The sequence below is a fragment of the Sander lucioperca genome, chromosome 9 (assembly GCF_008315115.2).
Source record: "Sander lucioperca isolate FBNREF2018 chromosome 9, SLUC_FBN_1.2, whole genome shotgun sequence".
In the NCBI taxonomy this organism is placed as follows: Eukaryota; Metazoa; Chordata; class Actinopteri; order Perciformes; family Percidae; genus Sander; species Sander lucioperca.
In genome coordinates this window covers 19,341,332-19,368,369 of record NC_050181.1, presented here as the reverse complement: position 1 = coordinate 19,368,369, position 27,038 = coordinate 19,341,332, and the positions used below count along the sequence as shown (strand labels likewise).

Below are 27,038 nucleotides of genomic sequence, written 5' to 3'. Positions count from 1 at the left end.
GGTGTTTAAAACAATAGAGGCGGTCCAGTCTGGCCAGGGATAAAACATTGTCTCTGGAGTGACTCCAGGTGTACTGCCTATGGTTCCTATTAAAACCCGTCCACAGGTCAGACAGGTGATGTGTTTCCACTAGCTGTCTGATCCTGTGGGACGATGCAGGATGAGGTTCAGGATGATTCCTATCTAGGGTTGGATCCACCGTACAGTTAAAATCCCCCCCTAAAAACATATAATCATCACTACAAGCTCCAATGGCATCAGATAAAATGTTTAAAAATGCTACCCTATCCACCCCATTGGTTGGCGCGTAGACATTTAAAAACACTAACTTCACCTTTTCATATTGAGCTGTGACCTTCAACAACACACCTGGCAGAATCTCATCTACATCAACAGAAACTGGTAAAAAAACTCCTGGCAAATAACACCCCCACCCCCCCACTCAGACTGGACTTGTGGCTTAAAATCACCTCCCCATTAAAAGCCCTCCTGCAGTCACATTCAATGTCTGTGGTGCTGTGGGTTTCCTGTAAAAACATCACATCTAACTTCCTTATCTCCATGAGCTTAAAAAGAGCAGCTCTTTTAAAATCAGCTCTGGCTCCGTTTAGGTTTAAAGTCCCTATGTTAAAATCACACATAGATGGAGAGAGAGAGAAAACAACAGCAGATAAACATGACAGTAAATAAAGAAAATACACATGTTAAACATTCATCATCATCTGTGTTGAGTTGTGCTTTTACTTTAACTGTAAGTTTCCTTAGACAGTAGATTTCCTGATCTGTGAGCACTTCTTCACCAGCCTTTCTGGTGAGAGGCCGAGCTAACTGGATGAACAGCCTGAGATCAGGGAAGTGCTCCTCTACTATGGGCAGCCTGGCTCCCTTAGTGCTCTCCAGAAACTGTTTAATATCTGCCGGCAGATAAGGAGTCTGATGAGTTATCAGCTGGTCCTCCTGAGTCATACTGAAGTCACTTTCTGACTCTGGTGGAGTGTTTAGTACTTTACTCGTTTTCTTAGCTTTTGAGTTTTTTGGCACAGAATCAATAAATTTTCTCTTCTGCGCAATTTTCAGCCCTTCCTCATCATCCATATCCTTGTCATCTACCAGCAGATCCATACTCACTGACACGTTTTCATTCACCTCTACTGTGTTCACACACTCATTTGTTTTACTTTGGGTTAGGGTTATCTGTTTTTGTGTACTAATTTCCTCAACACCTGAAGTGGAGGGGCATCAAAAGAGGAATCGCGACCACCGGAGCACCCTGGGTCACCGTCCCCGGCAAATACACCGCCCCCCTCACCGGGCTGGAGCAGATCAAATGCCCTTCTACTCCACATCCAAAACATTTCATCGTCTCCGATGACGCAAAAACCATATAAGTAAAACCCTCCACTTTAAAAGAAGTTAGTTTAATTTAAACAACAAGTTTAGATCACTTGTTGTGTCTTTGAGAACCATGTACACCTCTCCCACCGCTAAACCTGCATCCTCCACTGAACATTGTACAACTGGGCTGAGTTTGATAGCATGACGCCGAGTCAGCTTCTCAAACTCAGCCGCAGCGGCTTCCGCCACTGGCATTGTGCCAAACAAAAGACACGCCGCCAGTTACACCACCACCAACCCACCAAAACTCTCAGCACACCACTAACTAATAATAGGAAATAAACACATACACATACACACAAAAAAAGAGAAAAAAAGAGTAAGATAAACTCACAAACAAATCAGCACAATCCACGCTCTCCACACTCAATCCGCCATTCACTCAGAGAGAGAGAGAGAGACAGAGAGAGAGACAAAGAGAGACACAGAGAGAGAGACAGAGAGAGAGAGAGCGAGAGAGAGAGAGAGGGAGAGAGAAAGAGAGAGACAGAGAGAGAGACAGAGAGAGACAGAGAGAGACAGAGAGAGAGAGAGAGAGGGAGAGAGGGAGAGAGAAAGAGAGAGACAAAGAGAGAGAGAGAGGGAGAGAGAAAGAGAGAGACAGAGAGGGAGAGAGAGACAGAGAGAGACAGAGAGAGAGGGAGAGAGAGAGACAGAGAGAGAGAGAGAGAGGGAGGGAGAGAGAGACAGAGAGAGACAGAGAGAGAGGGAGAGGGAGAGAGACAGAGAGACAGAGAGAGAGAGAGAGAGGGAGACAGAGAGAGAAAGAGAGAGACAGAGAGAGAGAGAGAGAGAGAGAGAGAGAGAGAGAGAGAGAGAGAGAGAGAGAGAGAGAGAGAGAGAGAGAGAGAGAGAGAGAGAGAGAGCGCAGAGGGTTTAACACATCAAAAACAGCACCTCATGTTCAAACCTGTATTATGATTGTTGTGAGAAAGTGTGAAGTTACAACTAAAAAGCAGTCAGGTATGTTTCAGATCAGTAGAAATGTCCTCTAAAAGAATAGGTATTGTGTGTATCACAGCCTGATCTATCTTCTTCGTCTGTGCCATAGAGCTCCATTGTTGTTAAAAACACATCACAGCATCACACTGTTGCATTGGGTCACATTTTCCTTCACTACCATAAACACTAGGGCTGTCCTCGACTAAAGAAATTTTTAGTCGACTAACACTTATATGATTTTGTCGATTAATCGATTAGTTGATGTAATCGACAGAGCTGTGACTAGAAAGATTAGAAAAGCACAATATAAATGTAGTTAATGAACCATCTGTAAAACTGAGTTTCTCCACAATTAATCCTGCAAAAGCACCACTTTAAATCTTGTGCTTACCAGAAATGTGCTCATAAGTTTCTTGGAAATGAGTAATTAAGCATTAATAAGCATAAAAAATGACTCATCAACTAAAGAAATCTTAGTCAACTAAGACCAAAACGACCAATTAGTCGACTAATCGACTAAGAGGTGGCAGCCCTAATAAACACACACACTAGTTTTTTTAACTCAATCCCACATATACTGCCCTGCTGCCACAAATACTTACTAGAGCACCAAATGTGGATTAATCTGTCGCTTAAAATAGTACTATTTTCTACTGTTTGATAAAAATTACAGTGACCAGCTGAAAATCACTGAGCCTTCTTTTTTAAATAAATATATATGTGATCCTTCTACGTCTTCAGTAGGAACCAATGGGTTTGGAGCCGAGTTTCACAGACAGGGCAGAAAAGTCAGGTTTTGGTCTTTTCACGGGATTTATTAGAAAAACGGCAGCCTTACTGTATCACTTTCTTTTTTCTTATGGTGTATATTCACAACAGACAAAATCAACAGTTGTTGGCGCTGTGGGCAAGCCCACAGAGTAGCAGAGTGTGATCTAAAGATGATCTGCAAGAGCTGCAACAAGAGACACTTGCTCGTCCTCCAAGAGTTGAACAGGATGGCTCCAGATAAGGCAGAAAAGGGCCAAGACAGAGTCCCACAGGTTGAATGCTGTCTCCTGAACACAGCAAAGACAACATGGAGGACGGAACGTGCTGCTGAAGGTCAGAAAAGTATTACTATGCAATGGAGATTGAACCTTGGAGTCGTATTCTGTCCTGGACGACGGCTCAGAGACGACAATTCTGTTGCATGTGGCTGCCCATGACCTTGGATTTGAAGGCCAACCTGAGGACTTGCACCTCAGAACCGTGCGCCAGGATCTCCAGGTCCTGCATGGAGCGGGAGTGTCTTTTACGCTGTCTCCTGCATCCCAGCCATGCAGAGTCTACCAGATCAAGAGAGCTTTCATGGCCAAAGAACTTGGGCTGGCTAAACACGCATCCAGTCAGTGTCCTGCAGAAGAAGTTCCACCACTATCGAGGGCTTCCTCTACAACATTAACCCATAACCCTAACCCTAACCCCTCAGCCAGTTCTGCTTATAGGTTTGGACAACCTGCATCTTATAACCCCAATGGAACCTGTCCGACTTGGTCCCCCTGGCAGGCCAGCTACCATAAAGACCAGGTTAGGATGGACATTTAGGGCCCAGCCCAGGAACTGAAGCATTCGTTCACTGCACCACAATGCTATTTCACTACCATACGGGCCCTGCCAACAGTCATGTTGAGCGGCTTTGGCAGATGGATGACTTACCATGGCCAAACGGAAAGGCCAGTACAAGGTAACGTTAGGACCAGCAGGCGATAGACCTACTGGAGGCTAAGATGGTGAGAGTGAACATCGACGGTGTCAACCGCTATGCAACCCCACTGTTGCTTGTCCCCAACATGTGTCAGCTCAGTGCACCCAAGGGGTCAGTACTTCCACTGAAAGAATGCTAGCCAAGTCACCGGAACAGGCAGCAGCATATATGCTGTACCTGAGATGAAGAGACTGGGGACATAAGGTGATATTGTCAAACTGGAATCCGGAGCACAGGCCACACTTACCAGTTAGTACGTAACGCACCATATGGTACAACAGCACTACGGCAAGAACAGAGTTGTGTTTAACTGCTCTTTCCGGTTTTAAGGCCATAACATCAACAACTTCCTACCAGGACAGACTCTGGGGTCCTCCCTTCTAGCAGTGCTGTTGTGGTTTGAAGAGCATTCTGTGGCCTCCAGCAGCGACATCAGAGGTATGTTCCACCAGGTCCGGTTGCTCCCGGAGGACTGGCCTCTCTTACGGTTTCTCTGGTGAGACCTAAAGCGAAAAGAACCACCAAAGGTCTATGAATGGAGATTACTGCCCTTTGGGACTACGAGCAGTGCCTGCTGTGTCATATTCGCTCTCCAAAAGTACATCCTGGATCACAGCCAGCCAGGGAGGATGTGCAAGAGGCAGTCCTCAAGTCCTTTTATGTGGACACCTGCCTGCGGAGCCTGTCATCTGAGGAGGAAGCAAGAGCCCTAGTGGACAAGCTGCAGGCGCTTCTGGCAGAAGGGGGTTTTGAGCTGCTCCAGTGGGCAAGCAACTGAGGAGCAGTCATCAGCCACCTTTCCTCAGAAGCCAGGTCGAGCCAAGTTCTGAGCTCTGGATAGCGCAGGGCCAGCCAGATGGTCAGAAGTCAGCGCTCTGACTTTATTGGCACTGCCAATCTTAAAAGCTCAGAACCCAGACCTATCCACTTTAAGCGCCATCTACAAGGTATAAGCAAGCAAATATGACCCCATTGGTTATCTGGTGCCCTTCACCACAAGAGCAAAGGTGATGGTGCAACTGCTTTGGGCAAAGCATAGAAAGTGGGGCGATCCCAATCTACCTGATGACCTGCTCCATGACTGGAAGGAGTGGGAGAGGGAACTGTCTGAGCTTCGGCACATCACCCTTCCCAGAGGCTACAGCTGCCCCGAGCTGGACACCCCAAACAGCCTGAGGGACATTTACGTGTTCTGCGATGCTTCGGCGAAGGCTAACAGCTCTGTATCCTACCTCAGAACTGAGGACCCCAGTGGTTAGGTCAAGGTGGCCTTCCTCACCGCAAGGTCACGTGTGGCTCTGAAGAAACAGCAGACTATCCCTCGTTTGGAGCTGTGTGGAGCTGTGTGCCGCTCTAACAGGTGCCCAGCTAGCTTCAGTTATCACCACAGAGCTTACTCTGCCCATACTGTGCTCACTTGGCTTCTTTTGGATTTCTGCCAATTCAAAGTCTACGTGCGTACTCACGTGGTCGAAATACAGGAATTGACTGAAGGCTGCTGGTACCAGGGGCAGCGCTTTCTTCGCGAGGCACCATAGTGGCCAGAGACTCCACCAGCTGCTTACCTTGACAGTAAAGAACTCACCAGCTCACGCAGCTACCCCATGCACTGTGGCCAGTTTGAGGGATCTCCCAGATTACACCTGGAGCAGACAACAGAGTCAGGACCCCTACCTGTGCCCATGGCCCTTATCATTCGCCTCCCTGTCCTGCCAGACTAGAGACTCATGTCTGGATAGTTCAGATTTCCAAGGTAAATCTGGGGGCGGCTCTAGAAAAGGACCCGTTTTCGGACTTCTTATAGTGATGTGTGTACCCCAGAACAATCACATCACACTTCCCATGTAATGTGAACTTCATAGTCAACTTCATGTTCAAATTGTCATTCATCTGGCATCTCAATTAATCTTCCTGGATCTCAAAGTCAGACATCTCTGGTTCAAGTTCTTCCCGGACACCACACAGCAGGCACATTTTTTAGTTCAGTTTTTAGTTTTAGTAGTTTTTACAAATATTTTCCACAGACAAAGCTATAGAAAAATGTGTTCTACACACTGTTAGATAGATGATCATTAGATGGGCAGATAAATAGATATATGATTGGTTGATAGATACTTTTGCAGCTGCTGGAGTCTCTGCTGCAGCTCCTGAGCAGCGAAGGGGTTGGAGATGTCCGAGGCGATGCTGGGCGTTGGCTCTTTGCCTCCAACCAGGTACTGTTGGGACCCAGAGATAGCCAGGTTGGAGGTGCTCCTTCCGGTCTCTGCCAGGCCCCGACCTCCTCCTCTTGCCCCACCCTGCCCCAAGTCTGTGCTTCCCGGAGACCTAAAGGGATCGTCGGCCTCCCTCCGCCGGTTAAGCAGGTCCTGGGCCGACACTGAGGAAGAACGGGGGGTGTCGGATGTGGAGGAGGAAGGCACAGGGTCAGAGGAGATGGAGGGCCGTGGGGTTTGGTTGGAGGAGCTGTTCTTGTGGACCTGTATGGAGGACGGGGTGGAGTCTGAGGATGAGGAAGTGTTCTTATCCAAGCACAGCACCTGAAATAAAACACGTACAAAGAAAATGAGACAAAGGTTGACAGTTTTACAACAAGTGAGGTAACAACTAACTATCATTCTGAATTTGAGAGCTGATATTTTTTACTTTTATGCCTTTTCCAAGACCCATGTTCTGTTTGAACTACTGTTTTTTTTCCAAAATCAGGTGAAAAAAAAGTAAACTATTTCTGCTTCATTAGAATCTTTCCAGTAAAAGGACAATATCTGAAGCCACTTTGGGAATCCCAATTTGGGATTTTAAAACGATTTCTAAATAATTGGAGGGAAAGTGAGCTAAACCACTTTAGGCGACCCCTGCAGGCTGATCTAATGGCGCCATGACAAACCACAAATAGTTTTCATCATCTACAGATTGTCTTCCTACCCGCAGAGCCATCTTCATCTTCAGGGTGCAGCTCGGTCCGGAGTTCTTTAGAGGGAAGCGCTGGGTCAGCGTCATGTCTTTTGCCTCCAGCAGGCGACTCAAAGGCAGTGATAACGTCCCCAACGAACACTCGTGCTTTTCATCCTTCACCTAAAACACACAGGATACAAAAACATGGGATGCTGATGGTATATTTGTGAGTCACAACTCATATGGTCAAGATTTAACTGCTTATAAACATGAGACTCGAGCACCAATAAAATTATCAGCCAAAAAAAGACAACATCTCCGTACCTCAACCTCCAATTCTTGGCTTTTGGGGTTGTGGATGAGGAAGGTAAATGCTTCCTCCCACACAGGTTCATTGGTCTTATATCTAGTCTGGAAGAGGACACAAAAGAGAAGAGTTAAAGGGAAGGAAAAACACAACGGTCGAGGAACATATCAAGGGATGGTCACAGAGTCAGCCAACTGCGAAACTGCAAATATCTGTGTAATTGAAGTTATTTTGAGGAAAATACACTATGTCCTATGAAAATACCAAAATGTATGCAGACCCAGCCGATTGCAATTATTAGTAATTACAATATTAGTTGCCCGCTAAATGTGCAGTGGCTGCACTCAACTGCTATAGGGGACATTTGCTAGCTTTAAGTAATTAACCAACCTTTTGCAGTCAGTCTTTCCCAATTTCAACAGTTTCAAAGTTTCTTAGCAGCCAATGTAATGTTCACTAGACAAACTCAACTCAAATCGTCTGCTTGCTTTACCAAACAGCTAACATATAATCTGCAGACAGAGGGCAGACTTTTTAGTTTTCTCAAATGTATTGTTTCTGAAAGTATAGTTCAACATTTTGGGACATACACTTACACTTATTAATTTATTATGCGTGTGTAATTGGAAGATCAATATCAATCTCACATATGTGTGTTAGGTACAGAGCTGGAGTAACAATGTCGTTAGCCTTACCATAAAGACTGGAAGTTAGCCTGCTCTGCCCAAAGTGAAAAAAGATGCTTTAAATAAATTAAAATTTGTAGTTTTAATACACAAATTATTGGTGGGTAATTAGTGAGTGTTTGTTGTCTAATTTTGGATTTTGGAAAGAGCCAGACTACAGTAGCTGATTCCCAATATCTAGTCTCTATGCTCAGAGATTTATGAGATTGATATGTATCTTCTCATCTCATCCTTGGAACAAAAGCAAATGAATTTCCCAAAATACTGAACTATTGGTTAACTGAAAGGTAAAGTTGTCTGTATTTCAAGTTTTTTGCTACTGCAAAGTTACAAAGTTCAAATGCTTTTTGATATATGAGGAAACACAAGATTCATATTGGACTTTGGTCTCACCTTGCTCTCGTAGGACTTGTGTCCCACTGTGAACTGGACCAACGGACTTGGAACGCTGGTCACTTTTTTACCAGACTGCAAAAGAAATAAAACTGGTTTTACAAAAACAGGAAAGAATGATATGGCGTCAGGGTTATGTCATATCTTGCGAGCGCGTGAAACAAAACTAGGGAGAGGGAAAGAATGGCACCTGCACGTATAAAACTAAGCATCACGCGCCTGCGACTGTCTACTTTGCGAGCGCCTGAGGGCATACACGCTCTTGCAACTCTGCTCTCGAAATTGATTTCTGCTTGCTCGAAAGAAACTGACTTTTGACATTTTGCCCTGCCTATGTATGAACCCATGCCTCTAACATTAGAGCTAATGTTAGCTTTAGCTAACATGGCTGTGAGCCTGGCCTGCCAGTCTCAATTAGTAACAAATGTCTTTAAAAAAGATGCTGTAATGGAGTCAGTGGCATTTATAACTTTTGCTTTGGTCAAGATTAGGCTCAGCTGAACTGTTATAGCATTTTTTTTGCGTAATATAATAAAACTTGTCATTTATCACTAAAAAACTTCGAAAATGTTTATTAGACATTTCAGCACCTGATGGCAAAATGTGTTACTTTTTATGGGATAAAGTTAAGATGGAAAAGTAAAAGCTTTTAATGGCCCCAAACCAGGAAGTCTGAAAAACACACCAGATTAGTTTTAAAGAAAAGATCAATTAAAAGTTTCAGAATGAAAAGTGTTCTTTGGACAACTAAGTTGTTATTTAGAACACACATTGTTAGACACAGTGCACAGTTTTAGTAAACAAACATGATTATTGGAGTTGGTTTCCAAACCACAGTCAGTGACTTCAGTTTCAGCAACTGAGATGGGCCACAGAGCCTCTTTAAATGCTGCAGCAGCCCCTTAATGGGCACAGCACCCAGTGAGCTTTCACTCTGTTCAAATAGAATTTAATGAGCACGACATTTCACCTCCTGATATTTTTTATAGTACAACACATCGTCGTAAATCCCCAAACTCTTTTCCAACAAGGGTTCATAAAAGATTAAAAGATTTAGTGCAAGGTTAGCTCTTTGATAACATATATATCATTTCTGATGTAAATAGTATTAAGTCATATACTTGTTTAACAATAAAACCACCAACTGATAACAAATACCACATTTGTTTCACATTTTTACATCTTTCTTATTATGTTGAATGAGTTTTGTACCAAAATTCAGAATTAGACATTCTGTATTTATGACATTGTTAAAAGACTTCATCTCTGTGCTTACTTTGGACTACAGTGCACTATATGGCCAAAAGTATGCAGACACTTTTGTTCTGGGGCTGTTTTTCCTGGTTTGGTCAAGGCCCGATAGTTCCAATGAAAGGAAAGCTTACTGCTATAACATACAATGGTAGTTTAGACCACAGTGTGGTTACAACTGTGTGTCCTGCCAGAAATGGTTTTCCCAATTTGGTGTGGAAAAGCTAGACTGGCCTGCACAGAGCCCTGACAGCAGCGACTGTGAGCCAGACCTGATCCCCCAGCATCAGTGTTTGACCTCACTAAAGGCCATTTTACAGTCACTGCAGTCGAGCTGGCGCACGTGAATGTGACATCAAAATGACGTAGATCTCGCTGGCTCGCCAGGATTTTGAGTGTGCGACCATAGAAATAGCAAAGTTGGTAGCCTCTCCTCATTAGCGCCACCTCTGTTCAGGAGAAGACTGCAACTAGCGACCACCATGTGCGAGTATAAACAGTTGCGGCGCTCCCATGACGTCACACTGGTATTCGACAGGTCGGCTGCGGCGAGTATTCCCCACGTTTTATGCTCTTGTGTCTGAATGGGAGCCGATCCCTGCAGCCAGGTTCAACATCTGAATCCAGAAGAGTGTACTGTATGCTGTTATTGATATTTAGGTGTCCACATACTTCTGGCCATTCTGTACAAATATGAGTTGAATGTGTGAATATATCAGCCTGTGTGAACACCTGTCACTGTGTTCCCCTGTATCCCTCCTCGATGTCAGAGAAATATGGGTGTACAGGGCATTACCTTGATGGCCTTAGTGACCGAGGCCTTCTTCAGCCCCGCTTGGTTGAACTCTAATGGATTGCGCTTTGATTTTCCCCCAGGGACAAGGCAGGAGAGAGCAAACAACACACACACAAACACCAGCAGGTTATTAGGGAAAGAGGGGCATGCAGGGAGGAGGATTAGGAGAAAGACAGAACACACCAGGACCGCCGCTATCACCAAACATTGGGACACGATTTAACAGACATCGAGACAACATGGGTGATCAAATGGTTACTGTCATACCCCATTTAAACCTGGACATGAGGTCAAAACTAGAGTCCAACAAATACTGGCATTATCACGACTATATTATTAATTTTTACTAGGGCTGTCAGCATTAACGCGTTAATCGCGATGCGATTAAGGGTCGATCATAATGCGTTAATTTTTTTTTAATCGCATTGATCGCATGCCGGCATTTATTAATTTATTTTACACTTCACTCTGCTTTGCGTCGTGCCTAACAGGCTACTATTTTGACCCTTTGCCGCACCTTTACTTATCATCATGCTGCCATACTTCCTCCTGCTGCAGGATGCAGGCATGATGGAGAAAGACAGCAGCAACACAGTTCTGAATGGTGCTTTTTATTTTCCAAAACTCCCGGACGGCTCAGTAGACAAGTCGAAAGCCATATGCACATTGTGTAAAGCTGAATTAAAATATCACTGAAGCACGTCAAGCTTGAGCTACCACCTACGAGCTAATTAACGTGACTCAGGTTGATGCTACCCGCTAGCATTCTACCCACTCAGGCAAAGCAGTATTTTGGAGAGTGCTACTTGCTGACCTGTGGATGAAACCAAATCCAAAAAAAATACTACAGCTCTTGCAAAACGGGTGGCAACTAACTGCAGACCTGTCAGCATCGTAGAGGACTCGGGTCTTAAAGACTACGGTTGGCATGTTCTGACCTGTCTCATTGCCGTTGAGGGGGACAGCAGCCCCACACACAGCCTGTATGACACAGAGAAAGCAGCCACACTGGAACAGCTGCAAGGTGCTGCAAACACTGTCTCATTAACCGTGATCACTGGACGTCAGTGAGTAATCAACATTATTTAGGAGTTATTAAACACTATATGGACTCTGGTAAGGATAGGGATTTTTAGTTTTTTAGTATTATGCAACAATCAGGCAGGCTAAGACTATCCTATGTGATAACTCTCATGTGTTGTTTTCGGAGTTTGAGCTATTGAACTCAGGAAAGAGGTACAGGGTTCCTTTCTGCAAATGTAATAGGTATAAGCACTCATTTGTTCCTCTCGCAGTTAAGCTCATAAATGAGCAGCGATGAACATATGACCATGAATTTTATTAATGTAAATTTGTGACTGAATGTATGTATAGATATGAATGAAAGAATTACTGCATTTTTTTTTTTACAATGGATTGTAAGGATATTTATATTTATAAATGGATAAATTAATGTTTTATTTTTTTTTCTCTAGCAGCCTTTAGAAAATGGTAATTTGTAATTTGCACAGCTATTTGAGTAGCCTAGATGTTTCATGTACTTTTGTTTTTCTAACTTTTTAACCCTGTGTTTGATGTGTGTCTCTGTTGTTACTCTTGCAGCAATTTCCCTCTGTGTCCAAAACGAATTTCTCCTTAGGGAGACTAATAAAGAGACTTTGACTTAGTTAGGTACTTGGAGGAATTGTGCAATAATGACAGATTCACACATTTTTCTTTTGTTTACAGTAAATTAATAATAACCCAAATACAAATCTTAAAGTAAAGTTCATAAAGTAACTTTCTTTGCATTCATTTGAGTCCCAATCAAGATACACTAGTAATAATTGCTTTCAATTGTTAATATGTACTTAAAAACGATTAATCGCGATTAACTATAGAAATTCAGCGATTAATCGCGATTAAGAAAAATTAACCGTTTGACAGCCCTAATTTTTACGGTTAAAAAAAATCTAATAAGGATATACAACACTGATTGCAAACTATATTTGTTATTTAAATAAACATGTTTTTGCTAATCATCTCTCTCAAGGCACATGTGCGCATTCTGGTAGCGTCACGGTAACTTTCCAAAGACTGGCCCTTGAGTTGCTCAAAGTTGAGGTCCAGGGTACTTTATGTAAATCAGGGTCGTCCAGCTTGACTCGCTGCCTCTCGAAAACTCAAGAAAATCTTTTAAACTGACCGTTGTCAATCTAGAATGAAGACAGATTGAGCAACTGCATAGCTTATTTCTCACATAAAATGTTTTCTGAATTTTGGTGAACTATGTTCGTAAAATAAACGAAAATAGCCAAACGAGCCGCCATGTTGGTCTTTTTTTTGAACCAACAAGTGAGGCGTTTGTCCAATCAGGTGCAGCCACCATGGTTGTAGGAGGGTGTAGCCTGTTTTCTTTGCTTTTCATTGGTCATGGAAGAGAAATTGATAAATACTGGTGACAAGCCCAGCAAGCGTCCAAAGCTGGGAAGGGGGCAATCCCTCCCATCAAAATATTTTTAGTAGCTTATTTGGGGTTCCACATTTTGTGCGTCCTGCATATGAACATTGTACCTTTCGAAATAGTGTCTTAATCATGTGATGATGTGTGAATAAACTAGTGCTGTCAGTTAAATGCGTTATTAACGGCGGTAACGCAAACCCATTTTAACGGTGTCAATTTTTTTATCGTGAGATTAACATTCTTTTTGGCCTAGCAAACTTTGTTTCACATGCTGTTGCAATAACTAGTAACGTTAGAAAAGCTACAACACCACACCGGATCTAGCTAGACTGGAAACAAAACAACAGGCACGCCGCACACACTTGTTTGGGCTTGCGAGCCGGCCAAAGAGTAGTAGGCTAACGTTACCTTTTGAGTGGATGGCGAGCGAGAGAAGCCGAAATGGATGCCAATAAGATTCTGAATGGAAAGTTTACTTTTAAAAAGTTGCCAAATGGTTCCATTGACAAGACCAAAGTGATCTGTGTGTTTTGTCGTTGTGAACTGAGCTATCATCGCAGCACGTCCAGTCTGAAATACCACTTGATGGCCAAGCACACAGCTGATGGCCAAGCACACAGCTGATGCCAATTCTCCGCCCCCTCGCCAAAGCCATTACATTGTGTGAGAGATTGTTTGCTCCAAGTGTGAATGTTAGTGTGAAATAGAACACAACAGTATATGTCAATGTTGTTTTCAATAAAAAAACATTTGCACAAAGCAAGCTGATCCACTTTTCCATGTTGATAAAAGCAAAATAATGGGGCAAAAAGAAATCTAGGGACATTTAGAATAGATAAAAATGTGCGATTAATTGCGAATTAACTATGACATTAATGCGATTAATCGCGATTAAATATTTTAATCGTTTGACAGCACTAGAATAAACTGAAACTGAACCTCTGAAATACAAGTTTATTTAGAAAACTGTAAATTTAATTATTTTAAATATCAACTATAATTTTAAATAAAAGTACAACAAATATATACTACATTTTAATTTTGTAGATTGAATATACAAAAATCTGCAGCTTATAAAAAAATTCTTTTGTCTGCATATATTAATGCCAATACAAAATATCAATATCAATAAAACCGATGCCAGATAAAACGTATTGGTTAGACTCTAGTTAGAATACCACAGCATTAGATGAAAGTCATGAATTAAAATGGAGAGAGATTAAATGAAGATCAGAGGGAAAGAATAATTCCAATCAGAAAAACGCTGAGATGTTGTGGTGATAATCAGGTGACATTCATAGATTTCTGTTAGTATCTATTCTACTGACTGTGCATTGCTTTCACTTACTTTGAGAATGCTTAGTTTTTTTATTTATTACTTGTTATGAAAACAAATGTCAATAAAAGAAAAATTAGATCACAAAAAAAATATGTTGGTATGAAATCCATTGATGTAAAGCCGCCTACACATGATCTGCGGTAGAACAACTGTGAGCAGGCCATTGTTTTCCTATGGGGAGAGCTGTGCCGCCCAACTAGGTGCAGCACTACCCTTGGCGTCGCGCACCGCTCGGAATTGCTAGCAAGCGCTGCGCTCAAAGTTCAAATTATTTTAACTTTGACCTTGATGACGCTGACCTTTCAAGGCTCAACCAATTCCTGATTGTTCCTGCGATAGGCTTTGCCTCTCTGCTCTGCGCCCTACCTCGTGGTTTTGCCGCGGATCACGTGTAGGCGGCTTTACACCCAACACGTTCCATTAACAATACATTAAACCTCTGGTGTCGGACGCTCGTGTTTTCATCTTTATCATCCGATCCCACCGGGACACATAATGAAAGTATGTATGCTAAGTCAGTGAGTGACCTCAGAGTTAAAATTGGGTGAAAAAATGCAAAATTACATTAAAATTATATATACGAGGGGATATTCAGGTAGTTTTTCAAATGTGAAAAATTGTAGATAATGGCACAGAACTTCATTGTTTCTTCCCTGCTGTTCAGCTCTGATCTGAAATGGATGAATGTCAGATCAGTGATAGGATCCGAGGTGAAGGTGAAGATTTTTAAACAATACACAGACTTTTTTACAAGTGAGCCATTACATTACATTACAGGGGCATTGACTCATCAGTGACACCTAGTGGCACACAGTCCAAATTACATTACACATTTAATTGTTAATGTCATTTCCTGTCAAAAGGTCTGTGTATTTCTTTAAAATTAATCAAATAAAATTGCTTCCGTTTTTTTAATGGAGCGGTATCCATCCATGTGCTGTGTTCACACACAATTGATGGCTTATACAGGAAGGTTGGAGGGAAAGCAATCCACAGAGAATTCCCCCTAGCTGCTCTCAGTGCCTCAGACAGATCAAAATGCATTCCTTCCTCTTAGAATTAATCAGAAATGTACGGAAGAGGATTGGGCAACATGGGGAAAAATGTATTTGAGTTATGCGTTTAAAGTAAGAATTCTGAGAAAAAGTGACAAGACTAACTGGACTTAAATGTTTTAAAACGTTTTGCCAACTAAAACATTGATGACTAAAACAAACTAACATGTCAAATCTTCTCTCATTGGACTAAAATGTTAATTTTCTATGACTAAAATGAGACTAAAATATCAAAAGTTTTTGTTAATTAAAAATGTTTTTAAAATAACAATGAATTTGAGTAAACATGTCTGAAACTCACTTCTCAGGATTAAATCTGAGTGACAAGCGCAAAAACAGTACAGTGACAGTAAATTAAAAAAGCCTACATTCAGATTCTTGTATGGTACTTTTTGTTTTGTGTCATGAGACACCTACAGAGATATGAGCCCTGGCGTGGCACACCCGGCATCTCCGCTTTCCAGAAAATAACCCATCTGATGAGATGTGAATGTACAACATGTCAACTAATCCTGTCAGATCAATAATTCCTGATGAATAAAAGAGGAGGAAGGATGCTTTTGATAGTCCTCAAAAATAAACGTTCAATGTTGTTTAATCATTTTCTGGTCACATTTTGCTGTCATGTTCTACAGCTTTGTAATCAGTCAAACTCCAACAAATAACATTCATAACAAACAATGATATTAATCAATTCTCATGCACTAGTCGGGATTCATGCTCATCAGACAAACAGTTCAAACCTTTGCTTTTTTTTAAACCAAAAGACAAGCAAAAAAAAGAAGTAATCACACTCGGTCATTGGCCAAACTACTCGAGAATGCAGAAAACAACCAGCGGACTCACAAATAAGGTCCTATAGAGAGAGGCAGTGTTCTCGCAAAACACGAGGCCTGCCGTCCGCCTCTCTTTTAAGTAGCCAGAGCCCAAGTTCCCCTCGAAGACGCTCTTCAGAGGGGGAGCAAGTGAGAAGGAGAGGAGGAGGAGAAGAAGAAGAAGAGGAGAAGGCTGAAAAGAGGAAGGTGAGGCCTGCACTACAGAGTTCACACTAACAAATACAGTTATTGATACAAAAAAATACTGTATGAGACAAGATGGACTTACAGTAAAGGTGCTGTGATAGTTCTGTTACCACAAACAAATTAGACCACTGCTGAGTAAATGGTTCTATTCAGTAGCAGCCACAGATCTTGGCATAAAAGGAAGCGCTTTTTTTCCCTAAAACAAATAGATATTACGCTTTTTTCCTCCAAGTTAAATAACTTTTAAGAAGTTAATCTTCCCATATAATCTTCACAAAATGACTGTAAAACAAACTACTGAATTATATAGTGTCAGAGAAACTGCAAAGGTATTCGTTATATTTTCGTAATTTGAGCCACCAGGTCCAATAAAAACGATTGAGCCTCTAAAACTGTCGGTATAGTCATTTTTTGGGCCAACTACACATGCAGAGTCAATCTGCTCAATCAGATGCTGATGCTCTTTCTCTTTGGACCACCAATATAAAAGCTAAATACATATTGGTGTGTTCCCAGAGCAACTTACATTGAAATAAACAAGCACAATGTTTGATCTTGGGCTTGGTATAGTTCTAGTAACATTGGTGTCAATACAGTAGTTGAGTTTCCACAGCTCAAATCTAAACAATGGTTATTTGATACCTTACTTTAGAAAGGTAAACCCCGGCTTCCTTCTCCGATGTTGATGAGTTTGATGGGACCCTCCTCTTAAATATTAGGCTGATATAGCGTCAGTTGTCATGTAAAATAAGCTCACCTCTTCCTAGCTTCCATAGCAAGGAGGGTGGTCTGGTGAGACACTCACTAATGCTGATCAAAGAACCGGGGTTATAGCAATAAGCTTAAGTTCTCTTTAATAGCATTTGTTTTGTCTCTCACTATGGGAAAAATACTGACTCCCGGATTGCCAAAAGAAGACTACTGTCCCCAGTGGCACTTCACAAAGAAGGAGCCCCACTCCGAGAGGAGCCCGCACTGAGAGTCGGTGCCGTGACCGCCAACCTATAACCTAGCAAACGTGTGGGGCGAGGCCAGGCGTGCAGCTGCACACACCTCTCGAATAGGTAGCCCCTTAAGGTCTATTCTCACCACCCGCATTTCATGTCAATTGGACAGTGCGATTACATACAAAGTCAATGCAAAGACGCAAAATTTGCGTGAGTTGAAATATTTGAACTTGAGCGAGAAATTTGCGTGTCGCGAAAGGCAATCAGTGTTTAGATTTTCCTGATGTCTGACAATGTTGAAGCAGAAATGGAGGAACACATTATTGTCGCTGCCGGTGGCACCCATAGCTCTATAGCACCTCATTATTTACAGAGACCTGACGAAAAAGGAGCTTTCTTTGGTAAAAATAAGCATGGAAGTTGGACTACCTGGTAAGTTTTGAAATAATATGTATGTTGTTGTGTTTATGGAGCAGCTCCAATGTTAGCATAGCCCTGATCAATCCAAACTTCATTCAGAAAACAAGCATTTAAAAAGTTGTTTGGCATGGACATGGGTTAGGCGGCATAGTGACCCTAGTGTTCCCCGAGGAAAACTGCAAACATGCCTGATGCATGGAAAATGCATGGATCTCACCTATGGCTATCGAGGCTAAAGCAAGCGATAAGGCCGTCTTTAAGGACGTCACTTTCAACTCCACCTGTTCCAAGGGTTCAAAAGGGGAACAGGAGAGTGTCGATCCCACGATGGCGCCATACACACACACACACACACACACACACACACACACACACACATACATACACATACATACATACATATATATATATATATATATACATATATATATACACATATATATATACATACATACATACATACACACATACATACATACACATATACATATATATATATATATACATACATATATATACATACATATATATACACACATATATATATATATATATATATATATATATATATATATATATATATATATACACAGCCTGCTGTGTTTCCGCACGGATGATTATTACTGCTACACAACATGCTTACACTGTTGTGTGTACAGGTGATGTGAAGAAAAATGGAAAAAAACCCCGCTGTGGGTCTTCTCCAGAGCTTCTGACAAGGTCAAGCAGGAGGCTTTCTCAAAGTGAGACACTAAACAAATGCTATGGAAGAGAACTAACATGTACAACTGATATGTTTATGGAAATTGAATAAAGGTATCTCTATTCATATTATGACTATGTTTCACTATTTTAAAACACAATGCAATCTATAAATATATAAAATAAATAATAAAGAAAGAATATATATATATATATATATATATATATATATATATATATATATATATATATATATATATATATATATTTAACAGTATTCTATATTTAATAAGAGTCTAATTAACAGAACATTTTGCATGGAAGCAAATAACATATTTGGCGCATTTAATGGATTGAAATGGAAATTTAAAAAAAAGCTGATGCTCAGTATTAGTAATTTTTATATAATATTGAAACAATATGACTATGGCACTATAACAACAGATTTAACTATTATTTTAAGTTTTCTTTCTACTGCAATTTAAGATGGATTAAACAACCAAAGAAGTAGATAAGTGAAGGACTTGGTTGAACAAACTATGTGAACTGGAACCTACAAGCAAAAACTGGATGGTAAATACCCTTCATCTATTCACAATGTTTTACACTCCAGCACCAGACAGGTGGAAACTTCAAAAATGGCATACAAGTATTAACCACACAGCAACAACAAACTACAGTGCCAATCAATGCAATATATATACAGTATATATATATAAAGTTTGGGCTCACTTAGAAATGTCCATTCCACTCCATTATAGACAGAATACCAGCTGAGATCAGTTGCATTGTTTTTTTAACCAGGGCAGCAGTTTTCAGATTACATTATGTACATCATGTCAAAAGGGTTCTCCAATGTTTTCTCAGTTAGCCTTTTAAAATGATATCAGATTAGTAAACAGAATGAGCCTTTGGAACATTGGATGAATGGTTGCTGATAATGGGCAATGTAGATATTGCATTAAAGATCAGCCACTTCTTTCTACAACAGTCGAGAACCATTTTGACATGATGTACATAATGTAATCTGAAAACTGCTGCCCTGATTAAAAAAACAATTCTATTCTGTCTATAATGGAGTGGAATGGACATTTCTAAGTGAGCCCAAACTTTTGACCGGTAGTGTATATATTTATAAGAATGATAAAATAAAATAATAAAAATAATTCATGAAAACATTTATTTAGCGTGTGGCCGGGCTGGATCAGTGGGTAGAGCAGGTGCACATATACTGGGAGGTTTATGCCTCGACACAGAGGTCCAGGGTTCAAATCCGACCTGTGATGATTTCCTGCATGTCTTCCCCCCCTCTCGTTCCCCTTTCTCACTTAGCTGTCCTGTCAAATTAAAGGCAGAAAAGCCCAAAAAAATAATCTTTAAAAAAGATTTATTTAGTGGCTTACCATGAGAATTTTTATTATTAGTATTCCTAAATTTATATATATTTCTTTTTATGGTAAAAATGGGCTTCAGTAACAAAGCTTTAGTTTTAACAAACAAAATAAAGAAATATCCTCCACATATCTTTAAAAAAAAAAGCTGCTTTTCCGATCAGAGGCATCTATTAATTACCTTTGTCTTCACCTGGGCTCAATAGATATCTGTATTTCTTATATTTGTTGACTCTAAGATTAAAACTGGAATGCTTTACTGCAAGTTCGACCAGACCGACTTACCGGCAGGTTTCTGGCTGAATCCAGGAAGACGACAAGAACCGCAGATGACAGGCCGTCGTTGGCTTGACCACGATCAGCTTTGATGCTCATCAGTGCCTGTGAGGGACGAAGAAAGATACAGCTTAGTTTTTGGTAAAATTGGTCCTGCGAGCTTCATGGTAAAGGTAAAGATACTGTATTGTCTCATACACATACATGTAGCAAAATCCATTCTCTGCATTTAACCCATCCCTTAAGGGAGTAGTGGGCACAATTTACAGCGCCCAGGGACCAACTCCAGATCTGAACCAGGGCCTTGATCAAGGGCACTGACTGGAGAACCTAGTACATGTTTTTTGATGGTGGGGGAAACTGGAGCACCCGGAGGAAACCCACACAAACATGGGGAGAACATACAAACTCCACACAGAAAGGCCCGGAACGATCTGGATTCAAACCCAGAACCTTCATGCTGTGAGGCCACAGTGCTAACCATTGGGCCACCATACTGCTAATGGGAAGAATGTTGCACAAGGTTAAATGTCCCTTCCCCAGAGTCCAAGATGACATCTTAACAATTTGAATGAACTGCTCAGTTCAAGCAGTGGTTCTGTACCTGGTCCAGCTTCTCAGGTGTGGACAGCAGAGATAACCACTCCAGTTTGAGGTGCAGCTTCCCTGTCGCCACTTCTTCCATCACAAACCACTGCAGACACAGAAATGTTCCTTGTTATTATCGATACCAGACTGTTTCCACCCCATAGCAATACATTCTGTCTAATGAATGAACAGACAGACAGACAGACAGAAAAGGTTTTGCACTACTAGGACATTTTCACAGATACAAATGCTGTAGTTCTTCATCAATGTGCCATTTACAGAGCCCGGGGACCAACTCCAGATCTGAGCCAGTGCCTTGATCAAGGGCACTGACTGGAGAAACTAGTGCATGTTTTTTGATGAAGAGGGTCTGAAAAGTCGCTAAATCTAGCGAGAAAGTCTTCCAACACTGGCAATGTTATTGCTGCAGCTTCCCAATTTCCCAAACTACAAAGTAGAGTTTAGATTCTCGGCCCGAGCCCGAGCCCGAGCCCGACCCGAGCCCGACCCGAGCACGACCGGACCTCGGGTCGGGTTCGGGCCATTATTTTCCGCAACATCCTCGGGCCGGGCCGGGCCCGGGCCGGACCCTTGATCAAGCAATGTTTTATTTTTTTTTTTTATCCATTACCTTATTATTCTATTTGGGTGGGGAGAAAGCTATGCCATAATCAAAAATATTATAAATATATATAGGCTATATAAAAGTAACAAATGTGTACAAAAGTTAGGCTGCAGTTACAAAATGCAGCACGTGTCATGCGCGGAGTCTCCTCCTCTCGCACGCATCACACCGGGAGCTTGAAGATGTAAAGAAAAAAAGAAAAACAGGAGAATTAACTTTGAGCAAGTGTGGAGGAAAGTCGGAGGTATGGAAGCAGTTTAAACAAGTCCTGGGCAGTGACAATATGTTGTTCATCATTGTTTCTTTTTTTTTACGTTTCTTCATTCGGATCCACTTGCGATCCGTTCCATTCTAAACTAACAGCAGTTTACAGGCTTCGTCCTTGTTGTATTATTCTTAACAGATTTCTGTAGTTCAAACAACTCTGAATTGTAGTTGAGAACGTCAGTTATAACGGCCCACGTATTAAAAAATTGTCGGGTTTAAATCGGGCTTGGGCTCATAATTCCAGTTAATGTGTCGGGCCGGGCCGGGCCAGGCTCGGACGCAACGTGCTCGGGCTCGGGCAGGTTCGGGCTTGATTTTTTTGGACAGATCTAAGCTCTACTACAAAGCAAGCAAAATCACAGAACGGGCGTGCAGTAATCATGCATTAAAAAAGTTATTGGTGTTAAAGGGATATGTGTTAACAACTTGATTTTGACAGCCCTAATATCGACAATAGGAAACCAAAAAATACAATGTATTCAATGAAACCAGAAATAACAATGTATCCATTAACTATTTTATTCGATGTCTGTAGCCTCAAATTGTCCAAATATCTTCCTTCTTTTAATAAGAACAATAATAAGACACATATATGTTCAATTAAACTGATTTATGAATTACTTACTTAAAGGGATATGTTACAAGTGTGCCTTTTTACTTTTTATTTCTCTACTTTATAAAAAAAAAAAATGTATATTCCAAATTATGAATATATATGAATATGCATGATGCTGAAAAGAGGACAAAAATATCTAACTTACAAAAACTTAAACTTTATCAACAGAAAATCCAATAAATGTTAGTTTGAGTGACAGCTGACCTCTTGTAAGTGCAGTGTGGAGAGACCAGAGTAACGTGCACATAGGAGCAAAGATTTCACTATACAACATCTCCTGCTTTACTTAAGTATTTGAGTCTAAAATGGATGGCTGCTGAAGGCACTGAAAAGAGGAGATTACCTCATCAACTTTTTGTTCCTTCTTGAGCTCGGCCACGTCGATCATCAGACTGAAAAACAAGTCACAAACAACACAAAACTTTGACTGAGCGAGGCTCAGGCACTGCGTGGTTGTCACAGTTAATGGGTTCTGCTGGAAATTAAAGTCAGGCACACAACGTTGCACTTGTTAAACACCACTGTGGATTCACTGTAGAAGCTCCTTGCTTTCAGGGGCCCGGTCCTTAGAGGAAAACCTACTACCAGGTAAATGGAGTGTGGAATCCTATTAAATACACACTCTTTAAGACAAATATGATTCATAAAAGACATGAGAAACACAATATACAGAACACATAAGGTACTCAGTTAATCCATAAACTACTGAGCCTTTACGTTCAGCTTTTCGTAAACAAAAAAGTGCCTTAACTCATGTAAAATATTTAAACATCATAAATTATAAGTGACAGAAATACAATGTGTCTTTTGAGTTTAAAGTGACTATATATGTAACTTTTTCATGTTTCTGAAGCTCATTTTTCATCTAATGATCATAAATGACCTGTAACAGCAAACGAGACTAACAGAGAACAGAACGTTATTTTTATATAGTTTTTAGTAAGGCCTCTGCCCAGGTTTGATTTTTCCTGCGAAGTCAGAGAATGATTAGGTAGACAGAGCTACAGTAACACTGTTTTTAGTAGTGCTGCCAGTTAAACGCGTTATTAACGGCGTTAACGCAAACCCATTTTAATGGCGTCATTTTTTTTATCGTGAGATTAACATTCTTTTTGGCCAAGCAAACTTTGTAGTTTTTTTCACATGCTGTTGCAACAACTAGTAACGTTAGAAAAACTACAACACCACACCGGCTCTAGCTAGACCGGAAACAAAACAACAGGCACGCCGCACACATTCTGATGGGTCACAGATTTCTTTGTTACACCAGAAAAGCCTGTGTTAGTATCCAGCCAGTTGAGCAAGGTAAAAGAAAGCAGGATATTTCTTTATATAGGTCTAATTGTATTTTAATGTTATTTTAGAAGTTATCTGTTGTAGTTATGGCTGATACTGGGGCAGCACCATCACAGGAAAAAAGGAAATTAAACAAAGGTCGATGGGCGAGCCAACTTTGGTCGGGCTTTCAACAGATGGAGACCATTACGGTATTGTAAGTAATTCAAAACCGTCCCCGAATTGGCCCTCAGGTATGTAATATGTCTTTTTCATTCATGACATAACTTTACGATGCGCGCTGTGGTTGTACGTCAGTAAACTACATTACATTACGTCCTCCTTCCATTTAGCACTCGTTTTTATTCCTTTTAGTCCATGTTTGTGTTGGCCTACTATTTTCTTTTCCCTTGTCCCCCTGTACCTGTGTAAAGCTTCCGTGGTTTTCATGAAATGTGCTATATTAATCAAAGTTATTATTACGTTGGTTGGTTACGTTGGCTCGTGACAGTGACAGTGATAATGATACCTGGTTTATCTCACGAGACATCCAAAGTAGGCTAAGTTACCGTATGAACACTGTAACTTATTCTCTTATTGTAAATGAATGATGTTCTGTCTGAGCTAAACATTCATCGTGACTATATGACCTCCTGGTAACACTAACTCAGTAATCTCCAGTGGGAAATACAGCACCGTAAAGAAAAGAGCTTTAGGACAGCAGGTGTGGTAAAAACAGTCCAAAGGGGCCGCTAGAATCAACACTAACTGAAAGTTACATATAGACACTTTAAAGAAAGGTCAGAGGGCGTCAAGAGAAGGAAACAGAGCAGGGTGAAGGAGTAGGTGAAGGTGTCTTCTGGCAATAAGGTGAAGTTTTGATGTTTTAAAAGAAGCTGTACCTTCCCAGAAAGTCATCTTTATCAGTGTCTTCATCAAACAGCTCAATATCCAGATTCTGTCCTGAGTGATCGTACATCAAGGCCTGGAAACATAAATAAATACATTTGATCCTCACACACACTGCTGTTTAAAGTGCTACCACTTCTACAAGTGTACCACAAAGTAAGGTTCTTTATGTTGATAGCATCCATGTATGCTGTATTGTTGGATGCATGGATGCATTATACTCCTTTTCATATTTGAATATATACTTTTCATTATTTCGTCATATGTGTGTGCCTGGGGTCTACTACAATAGGTTTACATGCTTTTATGTTTAAAAAAATATATTATTTTTCTCATTTAATGATGCAGCTCCTTGCCTGAAACACTGCCTGAGCTCTTGGACTTCCTGAAAAGCCCAGTCTGCTCTGATTGGTCAGCTGGCCCACTCTGTTGTGATTGGTCAACCAAATTCAAACAAGCCACTGGGCGGGCTGTGCTTGCTCTGACAGCCCCTTTGGGCAACACGTATAAAAAACTGGCCTGGCATTCTCAATAAGTGACATCACTAATTTAAGAATTTCAAACAGAAATGTCAGCGAAGCGAAAAAGTGCTGTCTGTGGGAGACAAAGCTCCATTTGGAGTGAAATGTGTTTTTTGTACTATATATCTATCATAAACAAAAAACACTATATAACACACGTAAAGAGAAAAATCCATAAAAGTATAATAGGGGCTCTTTAACTCAGACTGATGCTGGCTGTCAAACCGTCTCGCTCACCTCGTAGACTTCATTCCATTTTGGGTTGACGGTATCGTTGATGACTTTGCTCTTGAAGAGTTGGGTCCCGACCTGGATGACTCCATACGGGTCTGACTTGCCTTTGATCAGCCCTCCTAGGAACGTGTCTTTACCGATCAGGTCCTGAGCCTCGATGAAGTGGATCCTCAGGACACCCTGAGAAGACAAACGAGTAAAAGAGAGTCTTAAATGAGGCTGGACCAGGAGAGGAGGTAAAAACAGGCCATCTCTGAATTCATTTTATAGTTAAGGGTTCAAGAAGTTTAAAGGTCACGTATTATGCTTTTCTGTGTTTTCTGTCATATCTACAATGTTATGTCGGATTTTCATGTTAAACATGGCCACAACTTCTAAATAATGAGGTAAACATATTCTAGACAAATCCCTGTGAGCTAAAACATTCAGATTTCTACTAACTATTCTGAACACTCTGGTTTCAACAGTTTTTTCTACTCTCGGCTAAGTGTTACGCAACACCAAGCCGGCCTTCTATGATTGGTCGTCTGCTCCAGGTAGGCAGGACTAGAGTGTTTTCTTTATTTATGCCACTGCAGTGTTAACATTGTGGCATGTAGCTACATGCTAACGGCAGTAAAAGATGTCATCTTGGCTGCCAGCGTGGTTAAATTCTCCCAAATTCCGGTTCACATTACTCCATAAACATTTTCTGTTTATGTAGTATTTGATGAATATTTGAATTATTGTTAATATATTCTATTGTATTCTAGTGTCCACTGCTAACTATAGTAGCTACATGGCTAATGTCAGTAAACAATGTCATCTGTGCTATGTTGTTAAATTCTCCCCAATTCCGGGTCGCATTACTGCTGAAACATATCCGATAGGGTGATGTTTGGTTCAGAAGCCTTTATCTGTGATTTTTGACGGTAGAAAGTGCTGCTTCATTCCACTACAATCTAACGTTAGCATACTGCTAGCTATTAAGCAGCTACATGCTAAAGCGTTTATTGGTGATTTTTCACGGTACAAAGTCCTGTTATATACTCCGTTGCAGTAGCTCCAGCTTCAACTACTGAAACAGGGAGCGGAGGCTCCGGACATTCCAGGAAGCGCGCTGGCCAATCAGAGCTGACTGGGCTTTTTCGGGAGGGGGGCTTGAAGAGACAGGCGCTCCTACAGAGCGTCTCATACAGAGGGTGAATACAGGTGCAGCAGCCATGGGCGGTATGAGATAAATAGTTTTTTTTTTAACATTAAAGCATGTAAACATGTTCTAGTAAAAGCACAAAATGCAAGTATAATCCTGAAAATGCGATATAATAGTTGCCCTTTAAAAAGTGATGCAAGTGGTTAAAGGGTAACATGATTTTATTTCAACCGTGACCCCATTTTCATATGTTTTTGGGTCTAAGTGACTGATGGGAACAACAATCTCTGTAATTGGTCCAGTATTAAGTAAGACAGCGGGGAAACAAGCTACAATGTAACGTTAATTGGCAATTGCACACCTTCAATTTAAGTTCACTAAGTGCTTGTTGTGCCACTGACATGCTCAACATATTATTAGTGTCTGACAACATTATTTAAATAATCAGTACTTTTATCATCGTAAAACACACTTCATTCAAAGTGGACAGAAACTAAATCAAACTATCAAAAGCCGTCTTGGTTCATCTTTCCACTGTTCCAACAATCACCACTCTGGTTTGGTTGAAATAAACCCTTAATTCACCCATTTACATGTGGAGATATGCTGGCTCTATACACGCTAAAAGTCCTGATTATTTACATGGAGTCTGGTGAGGTGGTTCTGGTTAAACAAAAGGGATCTTACTCTTTAACCAAAAGGTCTGTCTCTTTATGGATCCCTCCATAATGTTGTCAGACACTTACAATAATAATCTGAGTCTGTCAGTGTCAAAAACAGAACTTTTAGTGGATGGAAATTCACAGTGCGAATTTGCCCTATATGATTACATGCCGCTGGTTAAAGCGTTCTTGTTCAATACTGGAC

At 41.0% G+C, this 27,038-nt stretch overlaps 1 protein-coding gene across 7 annotated transcripts in view; it reads right to left on the bottom strand.

The window, feature by feature from the left end:
• LOC116055586 (extended synaptotagmin-2-like) overlaps window positions 1-27,038 on the bottom strand; it is a 105,574-nt gene that overhangs the window by 7,064 nt on the left and 71,472 nt on the right. For 4 of the 7 annotated variants that reach the window (XM_031307598.2, XM_036004831.1, XM_031307596.2 and 1 more), the window contains exons 10-20: window positions 25,043-25,219; window positions 24,278-24,360; window positions 22,444-22,492; window positions 20,609-20,698; window positions 20,014-20,109; window positions 16,093-16,194; window positions 10,410-10,472; window positions 8,363-8,437; window positions 7,301-7,387; window positions 7,007-7,156; window positions 6,200-6,621 (exon numbers count right to left, since the gene is read on the bottom strand). In XM_031307598.2, the coding sequence (XP_031163458.1) occupies window positions 6,200-6,621; window positions 7,007-7,156; window positions 7,301-7,387; window positions 8,363-8,437; window positions 10,410-10,472; window positions 16,093-16,194; window positions 20,014-20,109; window positions 20,609-20,698; window positions 22,444-22,492; window positions 24,278-24,360; window positions 25,043-25,219 (1,394 nt within the window). The remainder of the gene's footprint in view (window positions 1-6,199; window positions 6,622-7,006; window positions 7,157-7,300; window positions 7,388-8,362; window positions 8,438-10,409; window positions 10,473-16,092; window positions 16,195-20,013; window positions 20,110-20,608; window positions 20,699-22,443; window positions 22,493-24,277; window positions 24,361-25,042; window positions 25,220-27,038) is intronic. The other 3 variants (XM_031307599.2, XM_031307600.2, XM_031307601.2) reach the window with 3 other exon arrangements.